This window comes from Teleopsis dalmanni, chromosome 2, assembly GCF_002237135.1.
Source record: "Teleopsis dalmanni isolate 2A chromosome 2, ASM223713v2, whole genome shotgun sequence".
Taxonomy (NCBI): Eukaryota; Metazoa; Arthropoda; class Insecta; order Diptera; family Diopsidae; genus Teleopsis; species Teleopsis dalmanni.
Window position 1 is genome coordinate 105,429,090 of NC_051847.1, and position 24,552 is coordinate 105,453,641.

Sequence of the window (24,552 nt, forward strand, 5' to 3'; positions counted from 1 at the left end):
GGATCATATAATTTTGCAGCATCGCTAAGCACTTCCCTTTTCGTAAGATGTTGTGCATCATAAGAGCTGACCTGATAGAAGAGTTCATCAGTGAATGGATCCCAGTGTAAGCCAAGAACAGTAGTTTCTGCCAAGTGCGAATTAAGCTGACATGGATCAGCATCGCCAAGAAGATGTGCCAAGACTTCAGCGCTATTCGATTTCCATTTCCTGAGATGGAACTGACCGTCTGCCAAAACAGATGAGACATCGGCCGCCAGTTGAATCGCCATGCCAATAGAAGGTGTACTCTTAAGGTAGTCATCTACGTAGAAATCATTCAGGATGCTGTGCAAAGCAGTTTTAGCTCGTACTTCATCTGAGAGTTTATAAGAGTTGTCTCTGCCACATTGCTGCATAGCGCGAACAGCCAAATATGCGAATGGGCTGATTGGATGATTCCCGCCAGAGGATCTGTTGCCACTGCCTGTGCCTCTCGTCAACCTTGACTTGCCTGAACATTTTCTCCACATCAGCTGTGAATGCTATTCGATGCTGCCTGAAGCGAAGCAAAAGGTTAAGTAATAAATCCTGTATTGGGGGGCCAGCGAGTTGTGTATCATTTAATGATATGCCATTCGATGTTTTTGCGGAAGCATTGAATACGACTCGGAATTTTGCCATGACTGCATGATGTGGAATGTAGTATGCCTGAGATGGGTCACCTGAATGATGCTGAATAGGGTGCATGTGACCAAGTTGTTCGTATTCGCGCATAAAAGCCACATATCTTTGCCTCAGCTCTGAGTTGGATGCCAATTTTCGTTCCAACTGGTGAAATTGCCTGAGTGCCATCTGATGTGAATTGCCAAGTGGTGGAGCATCTGGTGTAAATGGTATTTGCACGCAATAACTGCCATCATCAAAACGCTTATGTGTGCTCATGAAAATGCACTCGCAAAGATCAACTGCTGCTAGTGTATCGCCTTTAGCCATGTCAATTTCTTTGGATTCAAATAGCCTGTGTAGAAGGTCATCAACTCGCTCATCAGGCGCCTCCACACGCAATGCCATAGATTGTTCCGCCTTGTAGTTATGCACGGTTGCTTCAGCTGGTCCGAATACAACCCAGCCTAATTGCGTATTTTGTGCCACAGGATCATCAAGTTCGCCACGAACTATGCCATCTGCCAACAATTGGCCCCATATGTCTGAGCCAAGCAATGCATCTATAACACCAGTTTCGCCAAATTTCGGGTCTGCCAAAGGCAAATTGCGTAAATGCTGCCAACAGTTTTCCATGATTGGAGCCACAGGGATTGCTGAGGCAATTTTGTTGATGATGTAGAATTGAACATCCAAGCCAAATAAAGCATTGACAGTCGAAAATATGCGCAAGACTGCCCGGCCATTAGTATATGAACGATTGCCACTGCCAACGCCTTGTAATTGCAATGCACTTTTCTGCTTCCGCAGAGCCAGTTGATTAAAATATCGCGTACTCATTAGACTTACCTGAGAGCCTGGAGCGCATAGAGCTCGACACGAGTCGATATCGCCAAAGCCATTTAAGATGCGTATTTGTGCTGTTGCCAAGAGTATGACCCGATTGCCTATAGTAGCGAATGTCTGCATTGGATGGTGTAGTCACTGATGCACACGTGGTGGGATGCCAGCCTGGTTCGGTTTCGCTGGTGCCTGAGGTGTAGTTTGTGCCTGCTGTTTGGACTCTTGCAAAGGAGGAGTTTGCGCTGGTGAACTTCGGCATAGTAGAGTGTGATGCCTGCCATTGCATATGCGACAATTAGTTGAGCCACATGCCTTAGTAGAATGTCCAGGTTTCAAGCAATTGAAGCAAAGATTCGAGCCTTTAAGCAGTGTGAAGCGCTCCGCTGGTGAGCAAGCCAATAGCCTGGTGCACTTGCCTATTTGGTGCGATGCGTCATTGCAAAACTGGCAGTGGCCTGAAGTAGTTGCTATTAGGTTTGTCCTCATTAGACGTGAGCCTGGCCTTTTATAATCAGCCTGAGATGTGCCACGATATTGTAGTGTAGCGGTCTTGCCATCAGATTTTGGTTTGCTCTCCATTTCTCGCCAAACAGTGCCAACTAGACTGTGAGCTCGTGTCTCCAAAAATGCAAGCAAATCTGCCAAAGGAGGAATTTGATTAGTTGTGCGGCTCATGCCCCATGCCTGTTGCGTAATTGTTGGTAACTTGGCCACTATCATGGGTACCGCCAATGCATCCCATTGATCCACAGGTAAGTTCATTACTGCAAGTGCTCGCAAGGACTCTCGCACTGTATCAACCACCGAGAGCAACGCAGATGTTGACTCAGCCTGTGGTGGGTTGAAGCCAATTAGCCTAGCCACGTGTATTTCAGCCAACTGTTTCGGATTGTCGTATCGAGCCTTCAGTGCAGCCCATACCTCATCGTACCCGCCACTGTACATGCCTCCGACAAGTGCCACTGCATCACCATGGACTGCCTCTCGCAGTTTGCCAAGCTTGTATGCCTCTGGAAACTCTTGCGAATGTACCAATGTCTCGAATGTGTCCTTAAATGCCAGCCAATTGCGCATCGTGCCATCAAACTTGGGTACCGCCAATCGTTCCAATTTAATTGCCAAGCCTTGGGAAGATACAGCACCGCCTGCCATATTGGAAGGTGCATCCGTATTTTGTGCATCACAACGGGCCAACTCACGCCGCAATGCAACGCACGCCTCGTTATATAAGTCTTCCACCTCGTCCCACAACTTGATGTGAGACCATAATTCAGTATCATCTCTTGCCAAAGCCACCAACTCACCATGTGCAGTTTCTAGTTTTTCGAAGTGTGCCTGCAATGTTGCACGATCTTGCTGCATACCAAAGCCATCCTCAACGTAGTCATCCGCCACTATTTTTGCAGCTACCCGCTTTAATGATGACCACGCAGCCGTACGCCTATTTAGGGCAGCCATATTTTCTTCGTATAAAAACGCCAAAAAAGCCAAAAACGCAATTTAATTTAAAATAAAAACCGAAACTCCCGGGTTTCGGCACCAACAAATGTATGAAAAACAGACACGAATTTCCATACACGCAAAAGTTTATGTATTTTTTCGTTAAGGATATAGTCAATTAAATTTTATTACATTCTTATTCAAATTTTGAACTGATAAATTATTAATATCTTGTCAAGCCAAAAAAACGTGCACACACCGCCAGTAGCCAATTAAGAAGCAGGAGAAGGAAAAAGCAAAAAAGCGAAGCCAAAATTATCGCTGCCAGATGTTAGGATGCCATCGTCAAAAACTACTAAATGTGTGCTGCCATATCGCCTAGTTGCTGTGCCAAATCTCAAACACTAATCGAAAACGGTAAGTTTTCCTTACAAATTTGATGAACAGAACGAAAAGCTGATGTTGGCAAGGGTGAATTTAGTAAAATATGCGGAAGCGACCAGTACATTAGACAGTACACGCCACATTTCGAATTCAACATTAAAAGAAGAAATAAACACATTAATTTCTACGTACAATCCGGAACAAATTGAAACATCATGTGTGACAATGAGAATTAATCTCGAGAACGAAAAACCAATTTATCAAAAACCAAGAAGACTAGCACCGATGGAGAAGCAAAACGTAGATGCGCAAATAAAAGAATGGTTAGAGGAATGTATAATCCAATCGAGTTCGTCAGATTTTGCAAGTCCAGTAGTATTGGCACATAAAAGAGATGGTACCTACAGAAAATTGAATTCAGTTGTAATACGCGATAGATATCCACTACCTAATATAGAAGAGGTTTTAGAAGGACTTTATGATGCAAAGGTTTTCACAACACTAGATTTGAGAAATGGATTTTTTCATGTGGACATTGAGGAAAAAAATAGGAAATACACATCATTCGTGACACCCGATGGCCAATTTGAGTTTAAAAAGGCACCATTTGGTTTATGTAATTCTCCCTCTGCATTTCAGAGATTTATAAACACAATTTTCCAGAACGCCATAAGAGAAGGTGTAGTACTAGTATACATGGACGACTTAGTTATTCCAGCACGCAATGACGAAGATGCTATGAACAAACTGAAAATAGTTTTTAACATTTGTGAAAAAAATGGACTTTTAATCAAGTGGAATAAGTGTACGTTTTTAAGTAAAAGTATTGAGTTTTTGGGACACAATATTGAAAATGGTTCTGTCCGTCCCTCCGAAGAGAAAACAAAAACAGTCAAGAATTTTCCAAAACCAAAGGACTTACGTGGGGTTATGAGCTTTTTAGGATTAACCGGATTTTTCCGTAAGTTCATGAAAGATTATGCAATTCTAGCAAAGCCGTTAACGGACCTAACCAGGAAAAATGCTACGTTCAAATGGGACTCTGCTGAAGAAAATGCATTCGTTGCTCTGAAGAGTCAACTCTGTGACAACTCAGTTTTAAAACTTTTTAACCCCAAACTACAAACTCAGTTACATACTGATGCAAGCAAGGAGGGATATGGCGCTATATTGATGCAAAGACACAATTTAAATTATCATCCGGTATTTTATTTAAGCTATAAAACGAAAGCTGCTGAAAAAAATTATTGTAGCTACGACCTTGAAGTTTTGGCAATAATTAAGGCGTTGAAAAGGTTCAGAATTTATTTACTCGGGTTAAAATTTGAAATATTTACAGATTGCAAGGCGTTTCAATTAACAATGGCAAAGAAGGCACTGAACATTAGAGTTGCTGCGTGGGCTATGCAGATATCAGAGTTTTATTGTAAAGTATGTCATCGATCCGGCAATGCAATGCGACACGTGGATGCATTAAGCAGATATCCAACTGTATACAGATTAGAAGACAGCATTATACACATGGTTAGAACAGCACAATTAAAAGCTGAGTCATGCCAGATTATCAGTCGTTTGCTGAAAAATGAACCGTATGAAAATTTTCAACTACGTTGCGGTGTTCTATATAAATTTAATGAAGGCAGACACTTGTTAGTTGTACCAAAATCAATGAATAAAGAAATAATTCTGAAAATACATGAGAAGGGACATTGGAGCGCGGATAAAGTAGTAGCGGTATTAAATCAAGAGTACTATATTCCGAAAGCTAAAAAGTATGCTGCAAGAATAATTGCAAACTGTGTGACCTGCATTCTTGCTTCTAAAAAAATGGGAAAGCAGGAAGGATTCCTTAACCCAATAGATAAAACTATCATGTAAGTAAGTTACAAAAAATAATCAATTCCACAGTAATAAGGAGTACGAAGAGAAGCTTCTATTTGGTTTTAAAATGTTCACACCGGAGGACTTAGAATTAAATAGCATGATTGAAGAAGCAATTATTAGTGATTTTGAACATAAAAGAAAAGAGATGCGTGACAGCGCAAAGCAACAAATCCTTAAGATACAAGATGAAAACCGAAATCAATATGGTAAAAGACGTAAATTGGCAACAATATACAGGTTGGGTGATCTAGTAGCTATTCAACGCACTCAGTTCGGAGTTGGTCAAAAGTGCTGTCCAAAATATCTCGGTCCATATGAGGTGACGAAGGTGAAGCAAAATGAAAGATACGATGTAAGGAAAGTAGGTGATCATGAGGGTCCAAATACAACATCGACAGCTGCAGATTATATGAAAAGATGGGCGACTTATGAAGATAGTGAAAGTGAGTCGTCTGGGACAGACGACATTCAGGATGGCCGATTGCAAACAGTGAAGTATGCACTCAAACGAGTTTGCATGCAGAGGGCTAGCGGCGAGTATTGAGTACAAGAGAAGAGTAGTCGTCGCTAAGCTGGTGAACTTGCAAGAGGTTAAGCGGATGCATTTTGCAAGAAGTTAAGCCGATGTTATATTTCCGTGGTATATATTTTTCGATTTGAATTGATTAAAATTTCATTGAAAAGTTTTGATATATTAATAAATAATTTCTAATTTTGTAAGCTTTGTGAAACCAGCTTTTGATATATTAATAAATAATTTCTAATTTTGTAAGCTTTGTGATATATTAATAAATAATTTCTACATATACATGAAATGGATATTTTTGCTTAACACTTTCTGAAAATGGAGGAGTTGATTCCCAGGCAGACATTTAGATACATGAGTTGAAATGCGCTACTGCTTCAGTCACATCAAATTCAATTTTTAACTGGACTTCGGTATTTAAACCAATTGTAATTAGTTCATGATAACTGTTCCAATCAGTATTTTTGTTATGAAGAATATATTTTTCCATAATTTCACAAGAGTCATTGAGAGTGATTATTATTGGCGAGTGGTCATATGACAAGTCGAAATTGGACTTACAGGTAGTTGTCTCGATACATACCCCCTTTGCTACTGCAAAATCAATTAAGTCAGGTATTTTTCTTCTATCCGTTGGACAGTTTGTGGGTTTACCTTTTGAAATTGTGTGGAGATTGAGTACATTAATTGCTTCGAAAAGTTGTCTTCCTTTTGAAGATATTAGGCGAGAACCCCTACTAGAAACCTAGATCCAATCAACTGAAAAAATGATATGTACATATTCTTCGAAATACTGTGACGCGGTGGGCTATAGAGTGATTAGAAAGTCATGTCGCCTTCTCTAGTTTGTAATACAATGTTTATTGCCTGAATTTCTTTCATGCAATATGGTTTGACTTCATAATGTTTCATCGATTTCCTTATGAGGATCGCAGGGCCACCATTTGCTTTACCATTGTGATGCATTGTGTGATAAAGTTCGTAGTTCAGAAAAAGGGTTTTCTTTAATTTGGAGTTCCGCTGCTTTAAGCCGTAATTGGGGATTCATTTTTTTTGCATGTTTTTGTAGATTTGAAATCCTTTGCAGTTGGCGCGGTGATTTCCCTCACATAAAACACATTTGACATCATTGGATCTGCTTTACCTTTCGCAATTTACAGAAACATGGTTTCCAGCGCACTTGATACACTTGGGTTTGCGGTGACAGTATCCTTATGTGCTGGCAGTTTGCACATTGAGGGATTTCATGGTTTGAGTCAGATGGTTCGAATATAACTGTAGTGTACAAGAGTTTAATTAAGTAAATATCCTTATTGTTTAGGTTTGGAGCAAGTTCGATAATAAGCATGAGAAGAGGTTCTCCTGATTTTCTACGTTTAATGTTCCAAACATTTACAGCCTTATGTTCAAGCTCCAGAAGTGCATTTTTGATTTCATCAATTGCGGTTGAGTGATGCAAATTTTTTAATATGACTCTAAAGCTTCGTTCAGCTTTTGGTTTGTAAGTGTAGAATTCTGTATTTTTGAGCTCTAACTGTTTTACAATGCTTACGTAGGAGTCAGATGAAGAAGGTTGAACTCTTACTAGACTTGGAGTTAGTACTTTTAAGTTAAATTGATTAGGCTTATGTTCGTTTAATACATCTATTATGGGCTTGATGTAATGTACCTTACAATAAATATAGGTGGAAATTTCAGTATTTTTGAAGGATTATCATTATTTTTTAACGATTCTCCATTTATTTCGGCATCGGTTTGTTTTGACAGGTCCATTTAGCCAGTTTGAGTCTAGCTTGGTTTGTTTTTGGCTTGCTTGATTTTTACTTAGACTATCGCGTTGATGTTTACGATTATTAACCACTGTCCAAGTGTCGTTAACAGAGGTAGCGTTTCTGTTGAATACAGCTTGATTCCATCCTTCGTCTTGGAGAAGTTAATTTTTTTCTTTCTTATACAATTTTTGAAGCTGTTGTTGAAATTGTTAAATTTGTTGTCGTATATTCTTCACCTGGACTGATTTAGGTGTTTTCACTTTTAGATGAACCGAAGTCGTAATACTTGGTACCTGTCGTGTATTCATGTTAGTTTCATTCGATATTGTTGCGTGTTGGTTTGGAAAACTATATTTAAATTTTCGTTTTTAATATTGATTAATTTCATTTTACTAGCGACGGCAATTTCACTAGCTATTTTGGTTATACTTGTTTCAATTTTTGATTTTCCTGAAGGTTTGGTTGAAGAATGATTTATTATTTTAGTGTTATTTGTGTTTAGTGTTATATAGCTATGGCCTCAATTCACTTATTAGAGAGTGCCGACGTACAACGCTTTCGCAATCGCTCATACAGTAGATTTACAATATAATTAAAGTAGGTTTATTTTGTAATTTTTTAATTATTTTAAATTTCAAATTTATAAATAAATAAAATTATTTATTTTCATGTTTTTTTTTATTTAAATTTTTTTATTTTATCAAATATTTTGAACGTCCTTTCCTGTATTTATTAATTTAGTTATATAGCATTGGTTAATTATTTAGCTATACCATATTAATACACAGTTGCACGATTTCGTGATTTGCAATTTGTTTAGTTTTTTTATTTTGTCTGTTTATTAGGAAGACAGAGATTGAATTCAGCTTGCGAAAGTTAAAAATTTGGTGATTCTACTCCAACGTTTAATAAGATAAACGAGCCAGAAATAAAAGATCTTCAACAAAAGGTAATTGATCTACAAGTATTATGCCAGCAACTTAAAAAAGAAAATGAACGCATTAAAGCGGAAAATGAAGAAGTGAACTACCACCGCCTCCTATAGTGATTTCAAATGTTAATTAATATCAAGAACTGCAAAATGCTATTGTTAAATATGTCCAAAACAAATTTACAATACGATTACTTGAGAATGGCACTCAAAAAATCATTGTTTTTGATGGTGATGATTACAGAGCTGTGATTAAAAGTTTCTCCAATTTCGTTTTCATACGAAAATAAGCAGATACGATCCATTAGAGTCGTTGCTAAAAATTTGCATCATTCATGTGAAGAATAATGTGTTGTCAGCGATTTTAAGCAACAGGGCTTCAAAGCTTTGAGTGCTAAATGAAAGCTTAAACAAAAAATAAAAGAACCATTGGGCATATTTCTTCTAACGTTCAAACATTTAAATATTCTGCATTCAATAATCAAAATCATGTCAAGTCTCCCAAACTTATACCACAGTGTAAAAGCTGGCAGGGGTTTGGCCACACTAAGAATTATTGCAACAGAATGCCGAGATGTATTAAATGCACCTTACTATTAATTTCATAAAAGAGGCTAACGAACTGCCAAAATGTTGCAACTGCGATGAGAAGCACCCTGCGAACTACTGAGGGTGACTATTTCTATTGAAAAATACTTGATTTATTTGGCCGACAGCAACTTGATCGTACGTTTGCTGAGTGATTTTATTTGGAATAGTTTGATTTAGGTGAGTGCGTGAGGCTTGAATGAAAACTAGCTGTTTTTCGTGTTGCTCTTGGTACTGATTAGTTTAGGGTGCAATTTCAGCGGTGGAAAAGCAGATGGTTGCAGATTTTAATACGCTGGGCAGCCTGAAAAAATACAATTCCAACAAAAGTGAACGCGAGAAATTTTAGCGACCAGTATCTTGCGAATCAAAAAAATAATATCGAAAAGAGCTGTTGCTTTAAACCCTTTAGAACTGGAACGTAGGTGAAGGCTTTCGATCAGAGAAATCTGTGTAACTTAAAATGATTGTTTTTACACTTATTAATTAAAAATCGCAAGTCTATCATCCTTGATACTTCGCATGAATACAGCAATCATCATTTCAGACTGCCAAGTATGCGTTTACCTAAATTTAGTGATAAACATTCTGAGTACAAGAACTTCATAAATCTTTTTGAAAGCTTAGTGCATAATGATCATTCGCTAACTGATATTAAAAAGTTCAGTCACCTTATTTCATGTTTATCTGATGAAGCTCTTGGTACAGTTAAGGCATTTCATCTCACTAAAATAAATTATTCAAAGGCATTAGCTAGTTTAAAAAGAGTTTATGACAATGCTTGTTTAATCTTTTTCGATAGTATCACGCAGCTTTTTGAACTTCCGAAAATTAACAAGCCACCTTCTTCTGTATTGAGGAATATCATAGATACTGTTTCTGCCATTTATAAGTCCCTTATGTCAATAGGAGATGATAAGTACATTTCAAATGCTATTCTTATTTATTTAGCTAAACAAGGGTTGATGGCGTCAAGAAATCCAAATGAGAGGAGCAGTTAGATTATGACAAGCCGCCACTCTGATCTGATTGCGAGACTACTTTAAAAAAGCGATATCAGTACATTTTTGTTGACGAAGCTTCCACGTCAAGATCTCGATCGAACAGGCCTAAACAGGACAGTTGGCAAAGTATGAATGAAAAATCACCACTTAGGTGCAAAAAAATAGCTCATAAGAGGAAAGTAAATGTTTGTTCTGTAATTTAAAAGAACATGTAATAAATTTATGCTCCGCTTTTGCTGCTCTTTCAGTTACTAAACGGTTCAACTTCATTAAATCTAGTTCAGCACGCATAAATTGTCTCAAAAGAGGGCATACTGTATGTATATACAAGGCATTACGCTGTCGAGTGTGTAATCGGTAATATCATACTCTTTTACACCAATACTCTACTAGCACTCTACTACTCTACTAGAAAAAAAAAATATTCATTTACGAGCGACAAAGAGAAATATGTTGTCGGTTTTAGCTCGACTTAACTAAACTAAATAACTAAAGCAAAAATATTGTTGCAAGAACTTTGGCTTTAAAAACTTGATTGGGATGAATCAATACATATGCACCTTGACACCAATTGGCAAGCCATCAAAGCGAATTTATCTTCACTGGATGTTATCGCAATACCACGTAAATGTGATCTCGAATTTCAAATGCGAAATTCACGGGTTTGCCGTCGCTTCAATAAAAGCTTATAGCTGTTGTATTTACATCTGAACTCATGATTCTAATGGTATTAATACGGCGCTGCTCACTGCTAAATTGAGGGTCGCTCCGCTTAACACAAAGTCTTTACCCAGATTCGAATTATGTGCAACTCACCTTCTGGCTAAGCTATAGACTAGAATACAGCCACTCATTATTGGCGTTGTCAAGAATGCATTCTAGGTTTCGTGACTAAGAAAAATGGGAGCGCTAACGTTCTTATTCCGACCACAAATTGGACTTTCTTGAAAATCATTGAATTCATTCAAAATCAAGAAATCAGGGATCAAATCCAAAGAATGGAGAAGTCGCTGTAATTACCAGTTTACATTCAAAAACTAACTCCATTCATTCGTACAGTCCAAAATGGTTCTCGAACATTTAATTTGCTTCGTGTAAGAGGTCGTTTACTAAACGCACCACTTTCTTATGATTCAAAATTCTTCCTTTTATTACCAAAAAAATTGAATTTTGATGAGATTTTTTTGCGATTTTTCCATACAACTAATTGTCATACTGGTCTAAAAGCCTTAGAAGTGCTGGTGCGTGAAAAAATTTGGGTAATAAATTCAAGTAAGGCATGCAGTAAAACCGTAAGAGCATGCATACATTGTGTTCGATACAGACCTAGGCTGCTGACCCAAGTTATGGAAAACTAACCTGCGGATCGGTTAAAAGCACTACGACCTTTTTTAATTAGCGGTGCCGATTTTTGTGGGCCTGTGTGCACTACTTTAAAAATTCGTGGTCGACCACCAGTTAAAATGTATATAGCAGTGTTTGTTTGTTTCACGTCAAAGGCTATACATATACATTGATAGTGCCGATCCGAGAGCACAAGGACGATCTGACATAATATGCTGCACAAAGAGGCATAGACCTTATCTTCATACAATACAGGGCATCCCATTTCGGAGGATTATAGAAAGCGGCGGTCAAATCGGCAAAACACCATATTCAACGAACAATCAACAGTACGCTTCTTATCAACAAAGAATTGTTAACCATGCTCATTGAGGTAGAAGCCCTGCTCAATTCTCGTCCAGTTAGTCCATTAAATAAGACCCAAACGACAAAGAAGCACTAACACCAGCACACCTGTTGATACGAGGTACTCTTCATTCGCTGCTGCAAGAATGAACGCAAGGCGTCTCCGACAACAAATTGAGCACTTTGAAACGATGGCGTCTGTTATGCGAGCTCAAACGGAGGTTCTGGCAATCCTGTTCGAAAGATTACATCCTACAGCTGCAGTCCAAAAAACAAGTGTTCGAGCAGCCGAATCTCGCAGTTGGTCGACTAGTCGTCGTCCAAGAAGACAAACTTCTCGCTCACCAGTGGAAGCACCGAAGAGTGGAAGCCGTAATAACAGGTCGCGACAATAAAGTCAGGGTCGTTGACGTCAATACCAGCAACGGGACTTCCAGTGCATAAATTAGCGGTACTCCCGGAAAATTGAACACACATTCGTGCTTCAACGCGGTCGGTGTTGAACGTTTTATAATTTTCGTCAAATTCAAACTTAGCCAGAAAAACGCATGCCGCTTCCCTTTATTTATTGATATGCAACTTCCGTTAACTTTGTAACGAAAATACTGTTCTTGATATAGTTTAGCTTCATACATTTCTTTCTTGATCTTTAACTTTTTTCTCTTTTCAAGTCCCTCGGCAGCAACACGCTTTTTTTAGTTTCGCATAGTCTTATTTTACTTTAATTTTAAAATAACAAAATAATAAAATGGAACGCACTTTATGAGTAGCTGTAAAGTACTGTTTAATTTCGATTAATTTAATTTCGATCGACACATTAATATTATGTAATAGGAAAATTTAGTAAGCAAAAAAATAGTAAGCAATTCAAACAATGCGACGGTTCAATAAACGAAAGTCGTTTTGCTTATTTCGCCATTGAAACTCACTGGTGCTGTGTAATATATTTACAAAATCTTGTTAATCTTGTTAAGAAATGCGTCATTGATATTCAAAAAATAAAAACGGCAGATAAAATAATAGGTTTTAAGTTTAATGTGTAAAACAAGTCATTCATTTTGTTCATTACAAGTTTTCTTTTTTTTGCTGACATTTCTGTTATTAATTATATCTAAAGTATGTCATTTATTTAGTTCATTGCATATGAATTGTCTTTTTTGATGATTATTCTTAATTCATTTATTATTAATTTATTGTTCTAAAGCAGGGAATAGATGCACTATTTTGCTAATAAACAAATTTGTGTTAAATTAAATAGGTCATAAAATTACTGCACGTTTGTCTCTTCTTCTTATATATTGCGTAGTTGTTAATTTTAGTAAGTAGGTTATAAGCAATTATTAAAAAAGAAAGAACTGTATATATGGATACGTAAATGATTAAATAAAGCATTCGATTACACAAGTCTAACAAAAACACAACCTTTTCATCTTTTTCCTTTCTAACAAAATATCAACGATTTACATGTGCTCGGTGATATAATCATAATAATAAAAAACCCAATTTTATCTTCCAACAAGTTACAAGTGCTTGGTGGAGTTTTGGTATATGTATAAATTAACATTTTTATTAGTAGAAAATTAAGAAAAAATGCATTCTTATAACAATATTATTATACATTCCAACTATTAAAAAATAAACAGCTCAGAAACGCAAGAAATATATAAAACAAAACAAAAAAAAGTACCCGAGACATCAAACGCATCATTCAGAATTATATTAATAGACAAAATGGGACTACTAATCTTATCCAATAATTGTAATTACATTTTATACTGTGAACTCACGAAATTTATAAATATGGTATATTGACTTTTAAAATTAAGCAAAATGTTGACGCTGGGAATAAAATTCTTGAAAATTGTCAAATACGGTTTGAGAAAATTAAGGGTGATAAAAATACGAACTTTAGATATAAACTTCTTAAAACATTATTACTATCCCCATGAGGCCACGATTTTCTAAAAATATATTCAGTTGCTTGCTTACTTTAACGACATCGACATCTTTGGACGTAGCAAGCGTTATGTTACAACTGTCTATGCTGCTGTTTGTACTGATAGAAATTTGCATCTCTCGGACATGGTAGCTGGCGATTATAGTTTCAAAACCGGCATAATAAACAACAAGCTTGAAGATTAAATGAATAATCATCATTGTCAGTAGGTCTTATTATAGGTTCAATAGCCAAATGTGAGTTCTCTCTCGCCAGACAAAACCAAAACTCTATAGTCGCTTATCCTATCTGTGCTTCTGATTGTGCAGCACTGGAAATTTTGGAGAGATAAGTTCCATGAGATCTTTGGTCCTCTATGAGTTGATGATAACTACCGCATCCGAACAAACCACAAGTTTCAAGACCTTTATCACAGCATTAATATAATTCAACAAATTAAGATCCGGCAGCATTGGTAACTTGGTCAGGAATGAATAAAAACACTCCAGTAAAAATAGTATTTAAAGCAGTTGTCGAAGATAAAAGATAGTGAAGCTCAGCGTATCTCCGGTGGAGTGATCAAGTTAAGGAAGCACTATACGCACATAATGTACGACACTGTCGATGACGCGCTTGTAGCAGAAGAGTATAGATCGAAATGATGCGTCAGACTGAAATCCAAAATCGGTTTGTTATGGTCGGTTAAGTAAATATAGTAAAGACTAACATTATAAAATAAAAATAAAATTAGCTGGCTCTTTGACTAATATAAAGAAATAGACAAATCGAAATAATGCGTTCGGACTTAGTTATAAACGCTGCAATTAAATCACTCTGTCCGCATGTTGACACAACACTACAAATGAGTGTAATGTCAGATAATAAAGAGGGTGTGGAGTAATTACACACGTAATTACTGTATCCAATAAAAGATATAGACGTAGGTGCAATGTCTTCAGGCATAGAAAAGTAACAATGACGATGGATTTTAAGAAGACAAAATGCTAAGCAAGACATTAAAGCCCAGATACGATGCTATAGTTATTGCTAATACTAGTCATGTACAAAGAAATAAATAAAAAGATTAAATTGATCGAAATGTGATCAAAAGTGTCTGGGCAGCTCAGTTGCGCAATTCAAGCAGAATTTAGTTTAATTGTTATGAATAACGAAATGGAGTTTTTCCAGATGTTTGGAAAAACAGGACCTGAATGTCTTGAAAAAATCAGAGGAACTACCAGTCAAACCAACGTTACCACATAGAAATTAGTACAATCGAATGACCATAGTCAATTCTCTAACAACATAATGAATAACTATGTTAAGTTCTTGGTCTACCAAATAAAACCTTCTGTTTAAAAATAAACAGCAAATTCTCAAAAAATTGATACTACTGTTTAATAGCTAAAAAATAAACGAATCAATTAAATAATTGCAAAATTTCCTTTTTTGTTTGCAAACATTCACTTTACAAATAATATCTAATCATTCTGGTAATAAGTTCACAAAACACATACCGCCAGATAGAGAAACACATGGTTTATCGTTGACACGTTTTCTTAAAGTTGATGTATTACCAGAATTTAATAACGGATTAGAAACTGAAGCAGATAGTTCTTGCGAAACTTTGGAATTTGTACTACTTGACGAAGCGTGGGCAGATATACATTTATATTGCTGATCAATAGAGTCCTAACAAAGAAGGTAAATAATACACATTAAAATAAAAATAAAAACATGTGAATGAAGTCTGAACGTTTACCTTAAATTCCTTCATTTTTGGTGAAAGAAATTGTTTAGTTAAATATAAATGATGCATCATAGCTTGAAGACGATCACGTTCCTTTTGCAAATGTAACTCCAACTGAGAAACAACTTGCATTTGCACGCGAGCTTGGGCGGTGGACCGGTCATCTAGACTATGCTCAGCATTCAGATGCCTTTTGTATATGAAATGCAGTAAAAACTCATGAAATAAAATACATAAATTTTTAATATAATAAATATATAATAAAATGTATTATAATATAATATAATGTAATATAATAAAAATGGAGGGGGTTAAGTAGTGAACATACAAGATAAAGTGTTAGATTTTTAATTAATTAAGTAATTAAGTAAACATTTAATTAAGTAAACGCCAGCACGATCCTTGTCACTCTTCTTTATGAGTTTGTACCTATCCAGAATGGGCACCGTGGAAGCGTAGTGAACTGATGTGTGTAGCGGAAGCTTCCTCATGAATATATAAGGTTATAAGTCGGGCTTGGTGTCTTCTCATGGATATATAAGATTATTCATCAGGCGTGGAACTCATCATGAAAAACCATAACTCCAAAAAAACCGTTTTTGGTTGACGAAGAACACGATTTAAGAACATGGTTCTGAAATGACCGAACTCTTTACAGAGAGGGCACATCTATATAGCTGATTAATATCCTCAAGGAATACAAGAGTGACATTATCGCTCCCCAGGAAATGTGATGGACGAGATAAGGATGCTCTAAAAAAAAACATTATTGTATCTACTACAGCTGCAATGCAACAAAGTACAAATTCGGAATAAGATTTACGGCATCAATCACAAGGTTTAATCTATCTGTAAGATGGACAAAGCAATATGTCAGCAATAACATCAGCGTCAAACCATTGTCACCCTCAATCCACGAGCTTGAACTAATTCAACCAAAATTAGCCCACATACAGAGTTCCAGCCTTCCAACTGATGCTATAAGTCCAGGACAAAAAATCACCCATCAAACAAAACTACAAAATTACAATTTACAAAATTGTGATGGTCATACACAATGTTCCCACATTTTGTTTAATATAAATATATTTATACACACTTATATGTATACACTTATTATTGAAAAATGTAAGTTAATGAACATTTACAAAATTGTAATGATCATACCAAATTGTATCAAAACAAGTAACGGTTATCAAACTATTAAAAAACCAATATGTTTGATAAAAAATTTATCAAAATAAGATACCGTAACCAAACTTTGTAAACAAAAACAATAACAATGGATATTGTCGAAGTTAGTTTAAGTTAGCTATTAAGTGAATTTCGAAGAGAAAACATATAATACTATAACTATAGTATTAAACATATAATACTATAACTATAGTATTATATGTTTATAACTATAATACTATGCGACGGTACATCACGATAGATGAAACATGGATCCACCATTTCACTCCAGAGTCAAATCGGCACTCCAGAGTCATGCTGAGTGGCATGCAGCCGCTGAAAGCCGCCCAAAGCGACCAAAGACGCAGCAGTTGGGTGGCAAGGTTATGGCGTCTGTATTTTGGGATGCGCATGGAATAATATTTATCGACTATCTCCAGAAGGGGAAGACCATCAACAGCGACTATTATATAGCGTTATTGGAGCGTTTGAAAGACGAAATCGCAAAGAAACGGCCTCATATGGCGAAGAAAAAGTTTTGTTCCACCAAGACAATGCACCGTGTCACAAGTCGATGAAAACGATGGCAAAATTGAACGAATTGAGCTACGAATTGCTGCCACACCCACCGTATTCTCCAGATCTGGCCCCCAGCGACTACTGGCTCTTCGCAGACCTCAAAAAGATGCTCCGTGGTAAGAGATTTGGCTGATAAAGTAATGATGAAGTAATCGCCAAAACTAACGCCTATTTTGAAGGCAAAGAAAAATCGTTTTACAAAGGCGGTATCGAAAGATTGCAAAAGCGTTGGAGTGATTGTATCTCCCTAAAAGGGGACTATGTTGATGAATAAAAACGAATTTTGGCAGAAAAATGTGTTTTAATTAGTTAGTCACACAAATTATTGAACGAAGTGTTACGTGGCGCCAGGCTTACAGGCACGAGTTCTAAGCCTGGCACTTGCAGTCCAAACAAATTATATACGGACTATAAACTAATTAAATAAAATTCGATTATTTCCAAAGACCACTGATAAAAGTACTTGGCAATACTCGAAACAGCGTTGTATGGTCAGCCAAATTTTCAATAAAATTAAAACTAAATATTTGTGTTTGTCCTTTCTTTGCTATTCGAATCCGTCAAAAGATATTTCATTAATGAAATTAGGGATGTAATAGCGAATTTAAAAGTAAAAAAAGCTCCAGGATACGATTTGATCACAGGAATGGCCCTGCAGCAGCTACCGCCAAAAGGATTTGTATTTCTCACTCATCTACCTAACGCTGTGATAATACGGGGATTTATTCCGCCACAGTGGAATATAGCGCAAATTTCCATGATACCGAAACCAGGGAAAACCCCAGAAGATGTCAAATCATATCGCCCAATAATTCTACTTCCGATCCTGTCGAAAGTTATGGAAATACTGTTTCTAAAGCGCCTTGCACCGATTATTCAAAAAAACAGACTTATTCCTGACCATTAATTCGGCTTTCGCCAAAAACATAGCACAACAGCACAAATTCATAGACTTGACGGACATATCCATAGTGCGATGGATGATAAGAAAAAATGCAATGCGGCACATATAGATATTTCACAAGCTTTTGATCGAGTATGGCATGGAGACCTTCAAACTATCCCTAAATTTTTTCATATTTATTAAATCATATTTCTCGGCAAGGCACTTTTTCATTAAGCATCGAAATGAAACTACAGTACTTCGTGATATAGGAGCAGGAGTACCTCAAGGTAGCATAATGGTTCCAATGCTTTATCTTCTATATATTGCGGATCTTCCCCTTACCGATAAGAGTGTTATCGGTACATTTGCAGACGATACAGTTGTTCTATCAGTTGACAGTGACCCAATTCGTGCCTCCACCAAATTATATACCTGCTTTAACAATGTTGCTCTCTGGATGAAAAACTTGCGTATCAAACCAAATGAGTCAAAATCTGTCCAAGTAACATTTACTACAAAACGTTCTACGCGCCCGCCTGTTTTAATAAACAATACTCAATTACCATAAGCTGTAGAAGCAAAATACTTGGACATACATCTGGATAGTAACTAACCTGAAAACCACACATATTTAAAAAAAGCAAAGCCTTGGTTCTCAAATTACGAAACTTATTTTGGTTCCTCAGCCGAAATTCCAAACTGTCACTAGACAATAAGGTGCTTATATACAAAACTGTACTAAAACCTATATGAAGTTATGGAGTCCAATTATGAGATACTGCAGCAAACTCAAACCTGGCAATTATCCAGCGTTTTGAATCTAAAACACTACGAATGATCACAAATGCACCTTGGTATATAACGAATGAACAGCTGCATAAACAACTACGTGCTCCGACAATCAAGGAAGAAATATCTCGAATTACAAAGAATCACGCTCATCACATATATATGCATCCAAACCCGTTGGAGGGGGCACCTGATGTCGGAGTATTCACTGGAGTATCCACCGTTATACAATGGAAATGGAGTCTATTGCTCACGCCAGCGATGTTATAGAGTTTGTAAGGACGGAAATTTTGACACCAAATTTCCTCCTACATAAAAAACTAGGCACTGAATTAACACAGAATTGAATTTCACAAAAATTCAAATTTTGGTTAAGTTAATTTATTTACAATAATTTAAACTATATTATAATTTAATACTATAATTTAATACTATAATTTAAAACTAAAATTTAATTTAATATAATTTATAATTTAAATTTAATTTTAATAATTTTATTTTATATAACAAATAAAATTATTGTTTATTGACGATTTTAAAACGCGTGTTAAAATAACAAATTGTCAAAACAAAACACGACGAAAACAAAGTCAAAAGCGCAGCGAAATACGGCAAGATCAGAAGCACAGCGGCTACACGGCCAAGAATAAAAGCACAGTACGCTGCAAAACACAGCAGGTAAACGAACGGAAGAATTTAAAATACGCTAGACGAAAGCTCCGGCGTAGGAGTATTTAAGACAGCGAAATTATGAAGCAGAGGCGAGTCGATGAACATTCGTCAAGGTGGTATTACGCCGAAAATTTATAATAATAATTATATGTCTATGAAAACATATAGCAGAAATATATAAGTCCTGCGTTGGTGTTACGACAACGGCCATAATTATATGTCTATGAAACATATATCAAAAATATATAAGTCCTGCGTTGGTGTTACGACAACGGCCATAATTATATGTCTATGAAACATATATCAGAAATATATAAGTCCTGCGTTGGTGTTACGACAACGGCCATAATTATATGTCTATGAAACATATATCAAAAATATATAAGTCCTGCATTGGTGTTACGACAACGGCCATAATTATATGTCTATGAAACATATATCAGAAATATATAAGTCCTGCATTGGTGCTACGACAACGGCCATAATTATATGTCTATGAAACATATATATATACCTTCTTTTAATAATACATATCGAGTTGTACTATATCTTTCTTCTTCTAGGATAGATTTGTAATCAGTTTCCTTTCCAATTTTAAATTGTAAAATTAAAGTAGCTTACAGAGGTGTAAAAGGAGTCGGTCTTAGGCAACAGAGGAGAAAATTCGGGAAACCACTGCAAGTGAAGATCTCATCGACAAGTACGATAGGAAATACAACAGGAGCCTGAGCTAAAGAAGATGCACATATCTTGTTCTTATCTTATTTAATTAAAATCACATTTTAATTGAAATAACTTTATCATACGTTGGAATAATTTTTGGAATATTGTCTTTCAAAGTAAATAAACTATAAATTTATTTATAATCACATTGTAATTGAAATAACTTTATCATACGTTGGAATAACTTTTGGAATATTGTCTTTCAAAGTAAATAAACTATAAATTTATTTATAATCACATTGTAATTGAAATAACTTTATCATACGTTGGAATAATTATTGGAATATTGTCTTTCAAAGTAAATAAACTATACAATTCAATCTAGTAAACGAACGTTTCCATTTTCTTTTTTTTTTTAAAACCTACGTCCCCGGAAAAAATAAATTCATTGTAATGACTCTGGACGACGGCTGAGGATGCCCCAGCAAAAACTAAATATTTTTGAACGTCACCAAAAAAGTGTCGTTACAAGTTGAAGTTAGTTGCTTTTATATAAGAAGGTTTAAACAATCGTATTCCAGACTTCGCTTTATTTAACACTGCTAAAAATTTAAATAAACTAAAGGTTGCGATTGCCCTGTTCGAATTACGTGAAGCTGTACGCGGCACAGCGAGTAAATCGGATGCCATACATGAAACGAAGACCTCAGTGAAAGTTCCATCTGATTATTTAGCTGGCAATCCAAGGCAAAATGCAAACCGCTGCTTTAATTGTTCTAGATTTGGTCACCATCGTCCAACAAGTCCGAACGAGAAGCGACCGATTAATGGTTGTTATAACTGCTGGAAGATTGGCCATAATCGCAAATCGTGTCCGAATCCAAAGTACACACCGAAACTGAAAGTGGGGTGCAGACTATCATACTGCTATGTCATACGAGTTGCGCTCTCTCTTGCTCAAATTTCTTCTAGCGACCGAATTTGAACAGGTATGATACACAAGAGTAGGCAAAATTTTTAAAGAGTGCTTTTGCGGGTAATGTTGTGAAAATTTGTGTTTAAAATAAAATTTTAAAATTGAAAAAATTGATAGTTAACGTATAGGTTGTGCTTTGCTTATAATTGATTATAATTTTGTATATTTTATATATGCCGCGTTTTTTTTTGCGATCTTTATATTCACAGCTTAAGACATCCCACAAACAGCGATTACTTTTATTAACATTCGATGAAAGCATCTAAAAATGCTTTATCTGCATCCATATTCATATTTTTTTTAGGTTTATTGGTCATTAAGCACAGTAGTTAAAATAAAAAGATCAGTAAAATACCGTAGTTAATTTCATTCACTACCTGTAAAGTTTCTTAAGAAATTTTTCATAAATAGATCATACAAATAATGTATATATATATATACATAAGAATGTATATATCTTCATTGTTAAGTATTACATTTATTTTGTCTTTTGCTGACCCATGATAAAATGCATTTAACGTAATCGTAATATATTAATAGGTTATATTTTTGCTGATTAGTGTTTATTTTATAACTAGGGCAAGAACACATTTTAAATAATTTATTATTCATTGTTTGCTAAATATGTTATGTAATTTGCTTGCTATTAATTATTTATTGTTTTGCTGAATATTTTATGTGTCATTATAAGTAATATTTTTTGCTTGATATTAATTATTGTTTTAAATTGGGTCAGTAAATTATTGTACGTAATAAGTTTTAGTAAGTAATTATTATAAGAAAAATGTATATAAATAAATCAATTCTTTTAATAAAGTGTATTCGATGATACAAATTTGAATAGAACTTATCTTCTTTTCATAAAATTACCAACGGGTTTATGTGCTCGGTGGTATCTTCAAGAATATAAAAAGTATACAAATATACCGTCCAACAAGTTACATGTGCTTGGTGGAATTCCGGTATACAAATACAAATTGATAGAAACTTGAGAATAAAAGCATTCTCAACATATTTTGGTGACCCCGACGTGATATTCCTATAAGGACAATAAATAGGAACGGTATTATCATGGAGCATTTCAACACACTTATTGATCAACAACAAGCTATAGGAGCTGAAATCGAGAGGATAATCAGCAACTTCAAGAAGGATCCAGCCTCAAGGAAGACGAATCGCTATTATCAGGATAGAATTCTACGATTAACTGAACAATGGTCAAGGTTAGAGAAGAACCACAACACGTTATTATCTTGTAAAGCTATGGCTGAAGATACAGAAGACGAGTATTTCACCACGGGCTACTATGAAAAAATGACTGAATTGACAAACAAATACTTGGGTATTTTTAACAAGGCATTAATCGAAATGCAAGAGGTAGAAAATGCTCAGGAAAAGCCGCCAAGGCAACACAATCAAAATCCAATGCAGCTTCAACAAAATGAAGAATTATCAAGAGTGTTGCGTAATCAACGAGCACTCATAAATGTCATTGACAGATCCAGTCAAGAAATTGAAATGGCAAGCCAAGAATCTCAAAATGAAGTTTTTTATTCTTGCAAGCTTGCTTTGATAGAAGGTTATCACAAAGCATTCGATAACAACAATGAAAAAATATGGAATTCTACATCAGAAGAATTCATTGAAGGGTACTCCTGGGAATTGTATTATGAAATTAGTCAAAAACTCCAAGACATGGAGATTTGTTTGAAACTCAAGCTAAAATCATTCAATTCTCACTACCAGCACGATTCAACAATTCAGGCAGTAAAATTACCACAGTTAACAATTCCAATATTTGACGGAAACCAGCTGAAGTGGGTAGAGTTTCGAGACCTGTTTACACAACTTATAGACGAACAACCATTCAAACCTATCCAAAAGATGTTCTACTTAACAACTAACTTGATTGGTGAGCCCAAAAACCTGATAAAGCATTTGCCAGCATCAGCTGAGAACTACATTACCGCATGGGAGATTCTGAAGGCTAGATACAATAATGGTAGATTATTAGTTACCGCATTGTTAAACAAATTATTCGCATTACCAGCAATGACAACTGAAACCGCTTCTGGCCTTAAAACATTGCATGACATTTCACAAGAGTGTTTATTGGGACTTAAGGCGCAGAACATTCCAGTCGAACATTGGGACGTCATAATTGTTCATATGACGTTGAAGAAATTAGACAAGATCACACAAACAGCATTTGAGCAGTCATTATCAAACAATCGAGAGCTGATCACTATGAAGGAACTATTTCAATTTATTGAACAAAGGTTCCAATCGCTAGAAACAATAAATAATAGCTCATCAATTAAAAAATGGGTTAAGACAGTGGCTACAACTAACACTGCACCAGCTAAATGTCCAATATGCAAGAGAGATAATCATCCAATTCATCTATGCAAGCAGTTCCTGGATGACACCCCAGCTAAGAGGCTACATCTCATAAAATCATTGCAACGATGTTTCAATTGTCTAAAAAATGGTCACTTCACAAAAGACTGCACATCAGGCAGTTGCTTAAAATGCAGCAAAAAACACAACACCTTGCTGCATTTAGAAGGCACACTTGAAGCATCCATGATTAAGAAGGCATCATTATCAAAAAATCCTGCTTCTCTGTTCTCCAACAATCTCAACATCCAAAAAAATTATGTGGTATTAGGAACTGCACGTGTTGTCGTTAAAGGCAACAATGGAAGAGAAATTGAGTGCAGAGCATTATTGGATTCCGGCTCCCAAGTCAACCTGATAACCGATCAAATAATTAAGAAGTTAGGTGAAAACCCGAAAAAGACCTCAGCATGTTGTAACGACCTTTCCGGCCTCTACCGCGGCCGGGGTATACTCAGCGTATACCAGGGTTCAGTACAAAAAAACTCAACAACCAAAAATTTAATAGGCCAAATTAAATTACAAATAATTATAAAAAAAAATACATTACACGATTTAACATATTTCAAATAATTATATTTATCTATCATGGATATTCTTAGAAAATTAATTAATACTTCAAAAAGCTAAAACAAAACATGCTTCAATTAATTATATTTAAATTTCATGGATATCTTAATTATTATATAAAAGAAACTTAACTCGGAGTACTTTCAAAAAAAAAACTAAGTAAATAAATAATTAATGTAATATGTAACAGTATTCATTTAGTTATTCTTGCTATTCTGGCAATTGATGCCTTATTGTTGTTAACGTTCGCGCCACTGCTACTGTTGCCGTCGCCGTTGCTGTCCCAGGTGTCAGTTTTGATTTTTGTTACATTTAATGCATTCGATACTTGATTTATTGATAAAAAAAAACGTTCATTGGATATATATTATTGAAATATAAAAATTATTAGATGTTAACTCTTTTCTATTGTTTAGTTTCGTATTTATAATTTAGTTAGTAATATATTTGAA

At 35.6% G+C, this 24,552-nt stretch overlaps 4 protein-coding genes across 4 annotated transcripts in view; all 4 read right to left on the reverse strand.

Annotated features, from left to right (window-relative positions):
• The window catches only part of LOC119675284, an 8,684-nt gene extending 8,412 nt beyond the window's left edge, over positions 1–272 (reverse strand). The window contains exon 1 of the mRNA XM_038086477.1: positions 72–272. Coding sequence (XP_037942405.1) covers positions 72–272 — 201 coding nt within the window. The remainder of the gene's footprint in view (positions 1–71) is intronic.
• A 94-nt stretch (positions 273–366) lies between these two features.
• LOC119675285 lies at positions 367–1,283 on the reverse strand. The gene has a single exon (XM_038086478.1). It carries the CDS (start codon positions 1,279–1,281, stop codon positions 367–369), a length of 915 nt encoding a protein of 304 aa, XP_037942406.1. The 5' UTR covers positions 1,282–1,283.
• A 343-nt stretch (positions 1,284–1,626) lies between these two features.
• LOC119675286 lies at positions 1,627–2,946 on the reverse strand. The gene has a single exon (XM_038086479.1). The coding sequence runs from the start codon at positions 2,944–2,946 to the stop codon at positions 1,627–1,629; it is 1,320 nt and encodes a 439-aa protein (XP_037942407.1).
• A 12,181-nt stretch (positions 2,947–15,127) lies between these two features.
• LOC119675287 (forkhead box protein P2-like) lies at positions 15,128–15,547 on the reverse strand. The gene is made up of 2 exons (XM_038086480.1): positions 15,405–15,547; positions 15,128–15,334 (listed from the first exon to the last, which is right to left on the reverse strand). Exons 1-2 carry the CDS (start codon positions 15,522–15,524, stop codon positions 15,128–15,130), a joined length of 327 nt encoding a protein of 108 aa, XP_037942408.1. The 5' UTR covers positions 15,525–15,547.
• Between the last annotated feature and the right edge of the window lie 9,005 nt (positions 15,548–24,552).